This window comes from Carassius gibelio, chromosome A22 (assembly GCF_023724105.1).
Source record: "Carassius gibelio isolate Cgi1373 ecotype wild population from Czech Republic chromosome A22, carGib1.2-hapl.c, whole genome shotgun sequence".
Taxonomy (NCBI): Eukaryota; Metazoa; Chordata; class Actinopteri; order Cypriniformes; family Cyprinidae; genus Carassius; species Carassius gibelio.
The window spans coordinates 23,280,241-23,295,174 of record NC_068392.1 but is presented as its reverse complement, the minus strand read 5'-3'; the positions used below and the strand labels follow the sequence as shown (position 1 = coordinate 23,295,174).

General features: G+C 39.5%; 1 protein-coding gene and 2 long non-coding RNA genes across 3 annotated transcripts; 1 reads left to right on the top strand and 2 right to left on the bottom strand.

Annotated features, from left to right (window-relative positions):
• Positions 1-5,554: 5,554 nt before the first annotated feature.
• LOC127942777 (uncharacterized) lies at positions 5,555-8,230 on the bottom strand. The gene is made up of 2 exons (XR_008149417.1): positions 5,800-8,230; positions 5,555-5,608 (listed from the first exon to the last, which is right to left on the bottom strand). It is a non-coding gene; the product is annotated as an uncharacterized LOC127942777 (long non-coding RNA).
• On the top strand, positions 6,792-9,363 carry LOC127942784 (uncharacterized). The gene is made up of 3 exons (XR_008149424.1): positions 6,792-6,917; positions 8,999-9,119; positions 9,248-9,363. It is a non-coding gene; the product is annotated as an uncharacterized LOC127942784 (long non-coding RNA).
• Positions 8,323-13,970, bottom strand: LOC127942761 (uncharacterized). The gene is made up of 2 exons (XM_052538711.1): positions 13,876-13,970; positions 8,323-13,684 (listed from the first exon to the last, which is right to left on the bottom strand). Exon 2 carries the CDS (start codon positions 11,162-11,164, stop codon positions 8,522-8,524), a length of 2,643 nt encoding a protein of 880 aa, XP_052394671.1. The 5' UTR covers positions 11,165-13,684; positions 13,876-13,970; the 3' UTR covers positions 8,323-8,521.
• Positions 13,971-14,934: the final 964 nt, after the last annotated feature.

Genomic DNA, 14,934 nt, shown 5'->3' with positions numbered 1-14,934 from the left:
CGCCTTTCCGAGTGTTTTAGCCAATCAGATATGGTTTTGGGTGGGTCCTACACCCAATTCTCCTGTTCTTGTACTTAATTAGCATAATGTCCTTACAGTCCTTTGTTCTCAAACTTCTAAGGATTTTAGTCAGAACTTTGAGAAATTAACTTAGCTAGTTCAAAAGTCTCACACAAAAGTACATCTCACATAAATCATTTTTGCACCAAAATACTGGAAAGCAGTCATCCATCACAACCATACCAAACAGTACATATTCTGTAATTGAGGTAGATTTTCCTAAGAACTTACCTGTAATCAATATACAAAGAAAGAATTACACAGGTTCTATGCACAAAATAAAATATGCCTAATACATATGATATATTAAAGGCTACTTCTGGTGATAACTTCATATCTTTGGCAGTATTTTCTGTTTGAACAAAGAGAGTGGCTTTACTGTCTGCCAGGGGAACTTTGGAATGTCTTTTAAAATGCAAAGCTGGCAGAGGGAATGTTTCCTGTAGGTGATTCCCGTGGTGGCCTGCTGTGACTTTTCACGTCGAGATGTGTCGCAAGTGTGAGTTTCCTGATAACAGTGGGAATTTACACCTTGTGTTTGCTGATCCCTCTTTTTGATTAAAGTTAACAAAATGAAAGATGGTCTCTTTGATATTTTGCTCTGTTACTAAAATCAAATATTTGTAACTAAGCAGACATGGAGGAGCCATCTTTGATCGACAATTTTAGTCCCCAGGTTCAACTTTATGGCTCACAAATGGTTCGGTGGTGGGAGTTGGATCTCTTTGATCTTTGGGATGTGGAGTTATGTTAGTTTGGTGGGGTTCATTCAGGAATAATCCTACAGTAAGTTAAGTGTGAATATGCAATGCATAAAAACTTGATGCAATGTGATACAGGCAGACACATAATGATGACAGAAGCAAGCTGGAATATAAGGAAAAAGCATATTTTAATAAACTAAAGTAAATTGAGAAGAACAATTAAGTCTGATAAGAATAAAATAAAATAATGTAAAAACAACTGAATTAAGTAAAAATAAAAGGTTCAGTAACAAATAAACTTAAATGCATGAATCTAAATACTAATTTTAAAATATGACTAAGTCCATCTAAATATAATACTGTATCAAAATGATGAAATATAAAATATAAAAATATAAAATATAAGTAAAAAATAAGTAAGGTAAGGAAGTAAGGTCTATACAGAATGCATGAAGTCTTAAGTTCTGCTACACATGGGAAAAAAATAGACATAGGTTGTACCTACGTGATTAGAAGTTTCTGGAATGTACCTTCCATATTTGCAAAATGTTTAAGATATTTTAAGACCTATTTGGCACATTTTTGGTGTCAAAAAGATTTATTGAAGACACTCGAGAGCAAAGTGCACCTTTGGTAACTGCATTCTTGCCAGTTACACAGGAAACCCTTTTGAACTTATTGAGGTTTTAATCCTCTTCTAGTGTATTTGATGAAAGTGTAGATAAGCTGAAGAGTCACACTGATGAATGTAATAGAAACTCATTTCTGACTGTGATATGAAGAGAATCTTAAAGGAGATGTAAGAGTCTTACTCTTTATCTGCGCCATTAGATATACTGATCCAAACTCTTAATAGCTTCCTTTTTCGAGTATTTTCTCCATTCATCTGGGATCTTACCACTTGCCTTAAATCTTTTACTGTAGTATTTTTTTCAGATCTTTCTTGAATCTGCACACAAACCACTTCCAGTAGGGCAGTTCAGAGAGGTCAGAGGTGATGCTCCAGTCTGCATAAACTCCTCCTGCTCTTCTGTAATTTCTATATGGAAACCTTACATCTGGTGTGTAAAAATACTGATCACTTGCCACTAAATTTGTACAAATATCAGCACAGAGATACGTAATGTGAGAACGGTAATGTGTGCCATTAATTCCCCTCACTCTATGGAAAGGAACACTGTGATCTCCATCATGGGTTTCTATGTTGTTGGTGCAGGTGGCTCCACAGAACGGACACTGAACCCAACAACACTGACAGAAGAAATCAATCAGAAACTCATCTGATCTGAACTTATGGTCCAGATTTACTAGTAAAGTCATATTGTCAAATCTACTGCTGATGTCAGACATTAAAGCAGGAAGTTCTTTTCTTATCACATCTTCTAGGAGGTTGAAATCATCAACATCATCATGTTTCACTCCACTGAGGTCTTTTTCAGAGAAGATCAGCACATCTGAGAGCTTCTGTGTGAAACTCTTCAACCACAAACCAGCATCTCCTCTGTTCACTTGAACATGTTCAGTAGATTCATGTGTTGCTTTCATGATCTTCTGCTGCAGGAGCTCAATGTTCTCCTTCATCATGGGTAAAACATTGACACCGACTGACTTCATCTCCGATGAAACTCTCGAAGTGATCTTTGGGACTATCAATGTAGTTCATGTATTTGTCGAAATCTTCCTCTTCTGCCAGTGTCTTCAGGATGCGTTCCTCCAGATTTGATCTGTTTCCATTCAGTGATTCACAGTTTGATCTGATTTCATCAGTCAGATCTCTGGCAGTCTTCTTGTAGACACTCTGCTCAATGGGCTCTTTCAGTTTCTGACAGATGATCCCACCAAAAATGGCAGCTGATTCAGCTCCATGACAGTATTTCTGGAAAATACTGTAGTATTCTTCTCTCTTCTTCTTAACAAATTTTGCTTTCCTGAACAGTCTGTGTTGGTCAGTGATCATCTTTTTTGCCTTCTTACAGATGGAATAAACCAAATCCATGAAGAATGTTTTCTCAAACTCATAATTCACAGGTCCTTCCTGATGTTCTGTTACTCTCCTCTTGACGTAACCTGTGAGTTGTTGAATGTAGCTGATGTTGTAGCCCATCTTTGAAATGTTAAATGACTGAATCATTTTGTCTGTCTGCTTAGCAACATCTGTGACTAATGATCTTATTTGGGTTTCCTCCTCTTTAGAGAGACTGTAACCAAACATATCTTTAGCTGATCTGTAGGCATTTGTGAAAGATCCTGTAGATCCACTGGTTTTCTTTAACTTTACATAATCTGCATAACTATTCACACGGAAAATACCCTTCATCTTCCTCTCTCCTACAGGCGCATTTTCATACATGTCACGGAAAATCTCTTTCACATCTCTCATTATGTCAGTGTCTGTGATTACAGGAGTGAACATTGATGAATTTAATCTTGAATTATAATGACTTTGATCTTGAGATGGTTTTATGAGTGCTTGGCCGTGCAATCCTCTTTCGTAAGCGTCAGCTCCAGCACGTAACAAATACACAAAGATTAATGGGGACTCGTGTCACTGTGAGGACATAAACTGTGCTTATTAGAAATAATACAGGAGGAGATTTTTTTTTTTTTTGGTAATGTAATGCTTGTAGTTTTGTGTGAGGTGTAGGTTAAGGGGATAGAAAATACAGTTTGTTCAGTACAATAACCTTTTTATTGTACCCTTACCAGTGTGTATAGGCATAGAGATCTGTTTTATTATTTTTATTATTATTATAATATTAATTTCATTTGATAATATATTAGAGACAGGGATAGGAAGTCTAAGGTGAGATCTTTATCTAATCCCAACCATTTTCCAAAGTTCAGAGAGGGAGGCTCGGGCTGAGGTTAGGATTTCTGTAAGTCCAGTCGACAGGTCCTGAGGGACCCAAAGACGGTTATGCACTGTCCATCCGTTCCACTGACCGCTTTGCACAAAGGCCTATTAATACAAACAGAAAGCCCACAAATTATCAAAACTGTGTAAAATAATGCATAATTTCATTCTAAATAAGCATGCAAAATTTAAGAGAGATTGGGCAAAAAACAAAACAAAAAAAAACTATAACAGTTATGTTTAAAAACACAGTGTTGCTTGAGTAAATGCAATTTATAACCACTAGATGGCAGCGGAAGACCACTAATGGGCTCATTCAGCTAAGTTGAACAGTACTGTTGAAAGAATTCATGAATTCATGCCAAAACATAAAAAAATTAACTGTTATAACATTTTAAATCTCATTGAGTAAATGTTTTCCATTTTAGTTCATACAGATATGTCAGATATGACCCCAGGAGTGAAGGGTCAACAGAAAATCTCCAAATTAGACCGATCGAGCAGATTGGCCTCGGGCCTTCGAGGTGGCCTCTTCCTGTGCAGAGAAAAATTATGGTGGCAAAGTGAACGCAGACACTGTAGAACAAGCAGAAGCTCTTATCACAGCTGAATTGTTTGAGGAGGAAACAGTGCCACATCCACAAAGCCCAGGAAATCAGGGACCAGCGGGCCCTCGCACATATGCGCAAGTAGCAGCCTCCAGACCCCCAACTGCTACAGTAGCTCCCCCTACTCGATTCCAGGGCCCTCCTTCTCTAATACCTTCACAAGTCTCTGTGCGCCCCAAAAAGGGTGTACAACACATAGAGGTCCAAACATCCCCCACATTGCTGACAAGGGGACACACTGAGGGTCCTCCTCCTCCACCACACCGTGGAGACTGGTCTTTTGATGACAATGACGACAAAAAATTGCCCGCTTCTGGACACTCTAGAAAATAAATAAATAAACAAATATTATTTATATATTTCATTAATCATTTGAGGAAATAAAATAAATAAATAAATATCATAAAGTATTATACATTACCACATCCATGTCTCCACTGCTGGGCTCATTCTGCCATCGATACCAGAAAGGTTAACCTTTTGACCTTCCGGGTGCACGGATGTTCCTGGGAACTGCAATGACAAAAGGAGAAAAAATTATGTAGAGCAAATAGGAGTCTGTGATGGGATCCCCCCTGATCCCACACCATTGCAAAGCGGTCAGTGGAACGGATGGACAGTGCATAACCGTCTTTGGGTCCCTCAGGACCTGTCGACTGGACTTACAGAAATCCTAACCTCAGCCCGAGCCTCCCTCTCTGAACTTTGGAAAATGGTTGGGATTAGATTAAGATCTCACCTTAGACTTCCTATCCCTGTCTCTAATATATTATCAAATGAAATTAATATTATAATAATAATAAAAATAATAAAACAGATCTCTATGCCTATACACACTGGTAAGGGTACTTACCTGGACAACGCCTTTTTTTTTAAGAACAATTAAAAAAAAAAAAAAATGTTCTCTCTGTATTAAAACCATAAATAAGTTTGATAAATTTCATCACACAATGTTGAACCATACAGTAAAATAATGTATACAACACAACATATGTTATAAGATTATAAAATCATAGGGGCAATTTTTTATACATATATATTTAAAATATATTTGGGTGAAAAAATGTTTTTTCTTTTTAAAAAAACATCACAACAACATAATATATGATTATAAAATCACATAATTAATATATACACCTTTTAAAATTCACCCAATACCCAACAGAAATATAACTATACACAATTGGACAAAAGTATATACTCAGGAGACTTTATTGGAATTTTTTGAATGATATATGTTGTACTGCTCTCCTTGTGTGTTTCCATATGTGTGAACACAATTTAGCAGCAAGCCAAACTCCCTTCAAATAAAGACTGGAGCCAGGGTGTAGTTTTTCAAAACTCCTGATGTTTACTCCAATATGCTTCAAAGGAGAGTGAAACTATCAAAAACAATACACAAATAAATTGTTTTTAGTACAAAGAATACAAAATATATACACAATATAAAGGCTGACAGAGCAGAGTTACCAGTTGAGCAATTGGTGTATAAAATAACAAATAATTATTACCAATATAGCATAGGTAATAAAGAAAATATTCTCAATTTACAAATTTTACAATAATTACTTACTGACAATGCTTTCGAAGACATGAACATTAAAGAAAACTGGAGCGGCAGTCACATGGAGCTTAAAGCTTGAGAGAGCTGAGCAAACTAAAAACAAAATGCCTGCTCCCTTGCTTAGTCTGGTAATTTTCAAAATTAGAGTCCCAAGAGTGAAACACACAATGAACATAACACTCCCCGCCTGACATCTATGAAGATGTCATCTATACCAACTGTTTAAAGGAGTTTTCCTATTTTCTTAGCAGGAGAATTACTTCAGATATAGGCCTCAAGAAGGTTTTGCTGGACCCTTCTTTAGTCACTTTAAGTTCAACCTTTCGAACCTTTCCATCTTGACCAGGGAAAACACTTGTGACGAGTGCCATAGGCCATTCATTTCGGGCTACTTGATTGTCTCGATGTTTGGGTAAGGGTCCTGCCATTTGTGACGAACTTGCAGCGTTTGCAGATATTCCTGTTTCCAGCGAAACCAAAATTGGTTGGCTAGGCTCTGTACTTGCCGCCATTGGCGTTTGTAGATATCCTTTTCAGAGAAGTCTCCTGCTGGAGGTGAAGAAACTGGTTTTTGTGTTAAGAGCATTGCAGGGGTAAGAATCAAGGGTGAGTCTGCATCCAAAGAAACAGGTCTAGTCGAGAGGTCTACTGTTAATAATTGCTGTCACTTCCGCCATAAGTGTACAAAGCACTTCATCTGAGAGGTTAGAATGTCCTTCCCGCATCAGCATTGAGTCAAGAATTCTACGAGCCAGACCAATCATTCGCTCCCATGCGCCCCCCATATGGGAGGAGTGTGGTGGGTTGAAAACCCATGTGCATCCCTCGTTATTGATGTATCTTTGCACCTTTGTTTCTTTTATAACTTTGTGGAATTCAAGCTCATTGCAAGCACCAACAAAGTTGGTTCCACAGTCTGAGTGCAGTTGTTTTGCAGGGCCACGGATCGCGAAAAATCTGCGAAGTGCATTGATACAACTCGAAGAGTCCATAGACATAATGACTTCAATGTGAACTGCATGGGTGCTCATGCAGGTGAAAAGCACCGCCCAGCGTTTACTGAGAGCTTGACCTCCTCTTGTTCGGCGAGCTACCACTGTCCAAGGCCCAAAGACATCTAAGCCAGTGTAAGTAAAGGGTGGTGACACACTTAGTCGTTCTGGTGGCAAGCAGGGGCGATTCTAAGATTTTGATTTTAGGGGGGCTCAGCCCCCAATAAGGGTATGATTAAAAAATATTATTTTACTATTAGGGTAGGGTTGTATAATACTAACCTTATTGCAATCCACTATTCCATTGTATTCCCTGTATTTCATATATGGGAGTAGGAGTACTGACTGAGCCATATATAACACTGTAAAAAAAAACTAATATAGTTTTTTAGATGTGACCAGTCCAGTGAATTGGGAATGTAGATTTTTTTTATTTTTTATTTTTTTTACAATAAAGACTTCCTGATTCAGTATTAGGACATTCATGTTTATCCTTTGATGATACCACTGCTTTTTCTTATGAAATGTACGTGGAAATTGGCAGAAAATTAAAACAACATAAGGGTTCAATGACTGCAATGAATCTTGGGAACACAGTGGTATTGTGTGTGTGTGTGTGTGTGTGTGTGAGGCTGTCTGTTCTATTCTCACCTGACTGTTGCTCATTTGCAGACCTACTCCTGCACGACAAAAAAAATGTTGTATATCAATCTACAATGAAATATAAATTATTATATTTTATTTTTATTATTATTATTATTATTATTAATTTTTAGCTTTTTAGCCTTTATAATCAACAATATGGTTGGTTATACATCAAGTCAGCCCCTGAACATTTATTTCATTTCAAATCATTTAACTAACCAGCTAATATTCATTAAGAATATAGACAAAACATGTATTAATGTAATTGTCTATTGGCAATATGTTTAATCTGTTCTATATTTATTTATATTTATTAAAAATAACATCATTATCAATTTGCCACTTCTATAAATCAATTACTTAAAAAAAAAAAAAATCACAGATCCCTTTAGCCTACTCTTACTCTAATATATGTATCATGATACACTAATGATTAATTATTACTTAATACAAAATTATGTTTAATAATAGAAAACAAAATAACTCCACATGATGTTTCTCTCTCTGTGCCATTTAGTGCTTTCAGACAATGATGTGTGTCATTAATAATTTATTTTGCATGGCTGCATAATGTAATGCCGAAATACACAATAATATGTTTTCAATTTCAAAAAGTAAATTAAAAAAAAATCGTGATCGTTTTCTAAAGTATGTTTTCATGGGTGTTAATCGCTTCATTTTTGTTGGAAGAAAAAACAACTGTCACACTGTGATAAAGGCTGAAGGTGAACGCAGCGAAGACGTACTGGTATTGGATGCGAGAACACACACACCACACGCACGCACACGCGCACACGCACACACACACGCACACGCACGCACACACACACACACACACACACACACACCACACGCACACACGCACACACACACACACACACCTTGTACTCTCTGATGTTCTCTCTGCTCGGCGCCCCTGTGGATTGAAAAACGCGCTGAATCCATGCAGACTGAGATCAGGGGAGGAGCCGGAACTTGATGCAGCTTGCCACCGTCTCAAATGAGATTTTAAAGGGGACTGAAGCGATCACTAATTAATTAATCAAATAATTTTTAGGGGGGCTGGGCATAAGTTTAGGGGGGCTGAAGCCCCCCTAAAAAGGGCCTAGCGACGCCCCTGGTGGCAAGTCTGACATTTTCTGCATTTCAAGTTTACCACGAAGTTTACGACAGGTTACACATCCATGAAGAATACTGCTTATGCATCTCTTTCCTCCAATAAGCCATAATCCAGCAGCACGAATGGCCCCTTCTGTGAATATGCGGCCTTGGTGCTCCACACGTTCATGGTAGTGCCTTATAAATAACGCAGAAACGTGATGCTTACCGGGCAAGATGACTGGGTTTTTCTCTGGGTAGTTTAAATCTGCCAGTTTTAATCTGCCTCCGACTCGGAGTAGACCGTCCTCATCTAAGAAAGGATTCAGTTTTGAGAGTGGAACTTTGCTGCTCAGGTGTCCTCCCTTAGAGAGTGTTTCGATGTCCTTGTTGAATGATTCCTTTTGCACAGAGCTGATTATCACATTCTTGGCTTTTAACAACCCACTTACAGTGTGTGCTTGTGAACAAAGGTGCCAACCACTGCATGTGTTGGATTCACTGGTGGATCTAGAAGAGCAAACTACATGGATGAGCGATGCAATGGCTCTTTGTAAGGATTTCCAAGAGGAGAACCTCTGAAACCTGTCAGAGGTGAGTTGTTTATCCTTCATTCCTGTGGTGCAAGCTGTCACAATTGGCCTGATTTCTGTATCTGAATCTGGATCCACAAGCGCAAAGTTGTCTGTCATATTGAAATCATCTTCATGTGGCTTATGCAGGAATGCTGGACCTGTAAACCAGTTCGACTTCACGAGCTGAGATGCATGGATGGACCTGGAAGCAATGTCAGCAGGATTGTGCTCTGTGGGTATGTATCGCCATTGCTTTGGTTCTGAAAATTGTCTGATTCTCTGCACCCTGTTGTGGACATAGACATAGAAACGTTTAGTTTCGTTATAGATATAGCCGAGTACAATTTTGCTATCACTGTAGAAGGTAATAGCATCCGGTTTGAAGTCAATCTCTTGAACAATGAGTTCTGCTACCTCCACTGCTAAGACTGCAGCACAAAGCTCTAATCGGGGTATGGTAGGCTGGTTTTTTGGCGTCAGTTTTGCTTTTCCTAAGATGAAGCCAATGCTGATCTGTCCATCTCCATCTACTGCCCTGAGATATGCTACAGCCCCTATGGCCTTTGTTGATGCATCAGAGAAAACACAGATTTCTTTGTGAATTGCCTTTGAATGAGAGTTGGGTGTGTAAGGACGAGGAATGTGAAGGTGTTGCAAGTCTTTCAATGAATGTCTCCATGATTCCCACTCACCATGTTTCTCTTGTGGCAGTGATTCATCCCAGTCTGTTCCTTCAATGGATAGCTCTCGAAGTAGAAACCTCCCCTGTATAGTGACAGGAGCCACAAGACCGAGAGGATCAAAGAGACTATTAATTATGGAAAGGACACCACGGCGTGTGAATGGTTTGTCGTTGACTGATACTGTAAATGTAAATGTATCAGTCGCAGTCTCCCAATTCAGACCAAGGCTGCGTTGTGTAGGCATAGTTGTTCCACTGAGATCGAGGTCTTTGATATCTTTCGCGTGATCTTCAGTTGGGAATGCTTTGAGTACTTGTAGACTGTTGGATACAATCTTGTGCAGCCGCAGGTTTGATTTGGAGAGGGATGCTTGTGTTCTCTTTAGTAGGTCTATTGCTTCCTCTTCAGTTGGCAAGGAGATTAGTGCATCATCCACATAGAATCCACGTTCCACAAAGTACCGGGTGTCTGGACCGTATCGCGGAGCACCGTTCTCTGCTGCTCGTCTTAAACAGTAAATCGCTACCGCCGGGGAAGGGCTGTTGCCAAACACATGGACTTTCATCTTGTATTCAACAATGTCCTTGTTAAGGTCGTTATCACGGTACCATAGGAAGCGTAGGTAATCTCTGTGATCTTCTCTCACAACAAAACAGTGAAACATTTGTTGTATGTCTGCCATCACTGCTACACATTCTTTCCTGAAGCGCATCAGGACGCCAATGAGGCTGTTATTAAGGTCTGGTCCAGTGAGGAGCACATTATTGAGAGAGATACCTTCAGGCTGTGCGCTGGAGTCAAATACTACCCTGATCTGATCTGGTTTTTTGGGATGATAGACTCCGAATAGTGGTAAGTACCAGCATTCATTTCCCTTTGGTAGTGGAGCTGCAAGTTCTGCATGATCACTGTTGAATAGTTTTTGCATGAAAGTTACAAACTGTTCTTTCATATCTGGCTTCCGTTCTAGGGTACGTCGTAAGGAAGAGAGGCGGCTCAAAGCTTGATCTCTGTTGTTCCAAAGAACTGGCCGTGGAGACCTAAAAGGAAGAGGTGCCACCCAACTGTTGGAATTATCCTGGAAAACATCTTTCTCCATAATCTTTAGAAAGACTTCATCCTCGACGGAGAGTGCAGGCTTATTGTCATTCTCTGATCTCTTAAATAGAGTCTGGCCGAGATTGTCTTCGTTCATGTTACAGTGGGCTTCGAAGTCATGGGCTGTATGCAGAGCTGTTAAGTTACTGGTGATCTTTTCTTTAATGTGTACGTAACTTGTACAAGGAATAAACAATGAGGGTCTTCCATTTAAGGAAGATGTTCTTCTAAGATGTTTGTCTTGAAACTGGAAACACTGGGCTTGTGCACATCTCCTAGGCATACTTCACCGACCAGAACCCATCCTAAGTCAAGTTTTTGGCCAAAGGGTGTGTTATTTGGGCCATTAATTTGTTTCCTCACTTTATGAACTCTGAGTATGTCTCGTCCAAGTAACAGGAGGATGTGGGCTTCAGAATCCAGAGCTGGTATATTTCAGATGCAATATGCTTGAGGTGAAGTTGATGGAGAGCAGCTTCAGGTGTTGGAATTTCATCACGGTTGTTGGGTATTTCATCACATTCAATTAGTGTTGGAAGCGCAAGACTGATTCCACCATTTGCCGCTTCAATCTGATAGCCATTTGCTTTCCTTCCTAAGCACTCAATCAACCCAGCACATGTCTTTAGGCTGTAAGGAGTTGCTTTACTATTGATGTTGAATATGTCAAAAAATCTTGACCTGGCCAGAGATCTGTTGCTCTGATCGTCGAGTATAGCATACATCTTTACTGCATTCTCAGGATGCCCCACAGGAAACACCTTGACGAGACATATTTTGGAACAAGATTTTGTGGAAAGACCATGACAAACTTCAGTGCAAAGGGAGCTCACTTCTTGTGTTGTTGGATTTTCTCCTGCATCCTCCCCACCATGCTGTAATGGAGGCCTTCCGATTTTAGGTGTCCATGAGGGTGGACCAGGATGCAGAGCTGAGTTGTGACTGTCACTGTTGCACTCATCACATTTTAGAATGACTTTGCAATCGCGAGCAAAGTGTGATGATGAAGAGCAGCACCTAAAGCAGATCCCTTGGTCTTTTAGGTATGCTTTTCGCTCATCGATGGTTTTCAATCTGAAGCCCCGACATTTCCTCAAAGGGTGAGGTTTGTTGTGTATAGGACAGTATTTGGCTGGATCATCTTTAGAAGGCATTTTGTCTTGAAATGCACTATGAGAGATTTCAGTTTTGTGCACCAACACTGGCGTCTTGAAGTTAGAGCGGTTTACAGTGAGCCCTTCATACTGTGGGCGGCAACTACTAGAAAAGGCAAAGCTGGGATCATTACGTGTTTTAGCATGATTGCAAATGAACTGAGTAAAGAACGAGAAAGGAGGGTAAGTGACACCAAATTCTTCTTTGAACTTTGAGCCTTGAGAAATCCATTTCTCTTGTAAGGTATATGGCAGTTTTTCAACGATGGGCCTGATGCCGCGAGCAGTGTCTAAGTAGGCTAAACCTGGTAGATAGCCGTCGTCTTTGGCTGAGAGAAGCTCCATTAAAAGATCTCCTAGCTCTCTTAATTTGAGGTTGTCTTTACCTGAAATCCTGGGAAAACTGTCTAACTTCTTAAACAACGCACTTTCGATTACTTCAGGTGAGCTGTAGCATTCATCAAGTCTGTTCCAGACCATTTTCAAGGCTGTGTCTGGGTTTCCTATGTGAACTGCCCTGAGACGTCTTACGTATTCTGAAGATTCTTTACCAAGCCACTTTGACAACAAGTCTAGCTCCTCACTGGCCGTAAGACCCAAGTCTTTGATTGTGTTGATAAAAGAGGACCTCCAGGCTCTGTAACTTTCAGGGTGATCATCAAAGCGTGTTAAACCACTGCTCACCAGCTCACGACGTGCAAGATATTTCACTAGGTCCATCATGCTTGAAGTTTCTGAGTGTTGTGGCAAAGATCTGGATACACCACTGTACTTAGCCTGTTGCTGCCATTTATTGCTGACTGGTATTTCTATTGACTTTTTTTTCATGTTTCTTGGGAGTTTTACTTGTTGCAGTTTTGGCACTCTTAGAGATGGAGATGTAGAACATGCATCAAGTACGACATACTGGTCATCATTCACATGCACTATATTTGGTTCAGTTTGAGAGGTAAACTGGTTCTGATCCATTACTTGGTCTGGTTCAGATTTGCAATCATGAGACTGATCAGCGGTTAAGTCGGCCTGCTCACTGAGATATGTAGCTTGATCCCTGACATAATCACAAACACGTTTTTTTGTGATTTGTGCTGATGAAGAGTGACTTTTCCTTTCATATGGCTCCTCATCCTCAAACTCTGCTGCTGCTTCTAATATATCCGCTTCTGCACTAGCAGCTGCAGCCTCTTTTTCCAGATGTAGGGCTTCCAAATTAGCTTGTAGTCTGGCTGAGTCCACTTTAATTGCAATTTCTCTCTCTGAAAAGGTAACTCGTGCACGTGCTGCTTCTGCCTTAGCTCTAGCACGCGCTGCAGCAACACCAACTGAAGATCTTGAGGATCTTGAAGTTCTTATGGAACTTTTAGAGGATGTGTCAGATGCTCTGTTACTTTTACTTTGTATCTTTCCCAACGTGGTGTCTTTTGGATACCTTTCAGCCATGATGCTCACTATTTGCTACTGTACGCTTCTGCCAAGATGTTCAGCCAGCTGAGTTTGTCATTTCACTGTACTGCTCTCCTTGTGTGTTTCCATATGTGTGAACACAATTTAGCAGCAAGCCAAACTCCCTTCAAATAAAGACTGGAGCCAGGGTGTAGTTTTTCAAAACTCCTGATGTTTACTCCAATATGCTTCAAAGGAGAGTGAAACTATCAAAAACAATACACAAATAAATTGTTTTTAGTACAAAGAATACAAAATATATACACAATATAAAGGCTGACAGAGCAGAGTTACCAGTTGAGCAATTGGTGTATAAAATAACAAATAATTATTACCAATATAGCATAGGTAATAAAGAAAATATTCTCAATTTACAAATTTTACAATAATTACTTACTGACAATGCTTTCGAAGACATGAACATTAAAGAAAACTGGAGCGGCAGTCACATGGAGCTTAAAGCTTGAGAGAGCTGAGCAAACTAAAAACAAAATGCCTGCTCCCTTGCTTAGTCTGGTAATTTTCAAAATTAGAGTCCCAAGAGTGAAACACACAATGAACATAACATATGTGCTTGTGCAAACTTTGTATTTATTTGAATGGGTCTATAGACGCAGGATGCACTTTCAAAAGACGCTACTCCATAACGGCCAGACGATGACGTCACCCATTCAAACAGCCTGCAAGGATGGAACACACACTGTAAACATCATTTATCTCTTCATTTAAATTCACTTCTGGACCGGATTGACTCACAAAAAAAATCCTCTACAGCAGATCGTTAACTTTCCTTATTTTATACACAATTGTAAAAGCTTATTTAAACACTTTTTCGGGACGACCCAGGCCACGCCCACCTAGGCTATTTATAGAGGTCTATGCGCTAACGCAGCTCACTCGCTCATTCAACACAGCGGCAGAAGGTTGATTCTCAACGATCTCCTATTATCCTTGTTATTTCTCTATAATATGCCAATATGCCATAATATGCAATATGCCAATAATTTTTTTTTTTTCTTTCTAAACACCATGTATGTGGTGGAGCAAAAAAATCAACTGTCATCCTCTTCTTCACTCGTGAGCTGTGTCTCACTTGTGAATTTTCAGAAATGAGTTTTCTGTTGATTCTGCTCACACAACTAATGTAAGGGAAACGTCAAACCCGTATCTGTCAAATTAACATGCTAAAGAACACCATTTCTGTTAATGACGATGTAACCTCCAAGCATTTGGCGATAATATAAGTACCTGCTGAGCCAGAGATTGAAGATGATCTAGTACTCTCTAATTTGGTACAAATTCAGATAGACATTTAGAAATTCACAAATGATCTCTGATTTACCTTTGTCAGAAGCTGAGCAAGGTGACCTTTTTTGCAAAGTCACACTTTTTGGAGATATACTTCCCCAAAACAGAGTTTTACAGCATGACATAGTAGTCACAGATGTGACCCATA

What these genes read in the sequence shown, in the direction of transcription:
- LOC127942761 (XM_052538711.1), bottom strand. Translation starts at nt 11,164, where the DNA reads ATGCCTAGGAGATGTGCACAAGCCCAGTGTTTCCAGTTTCAAGACAAA.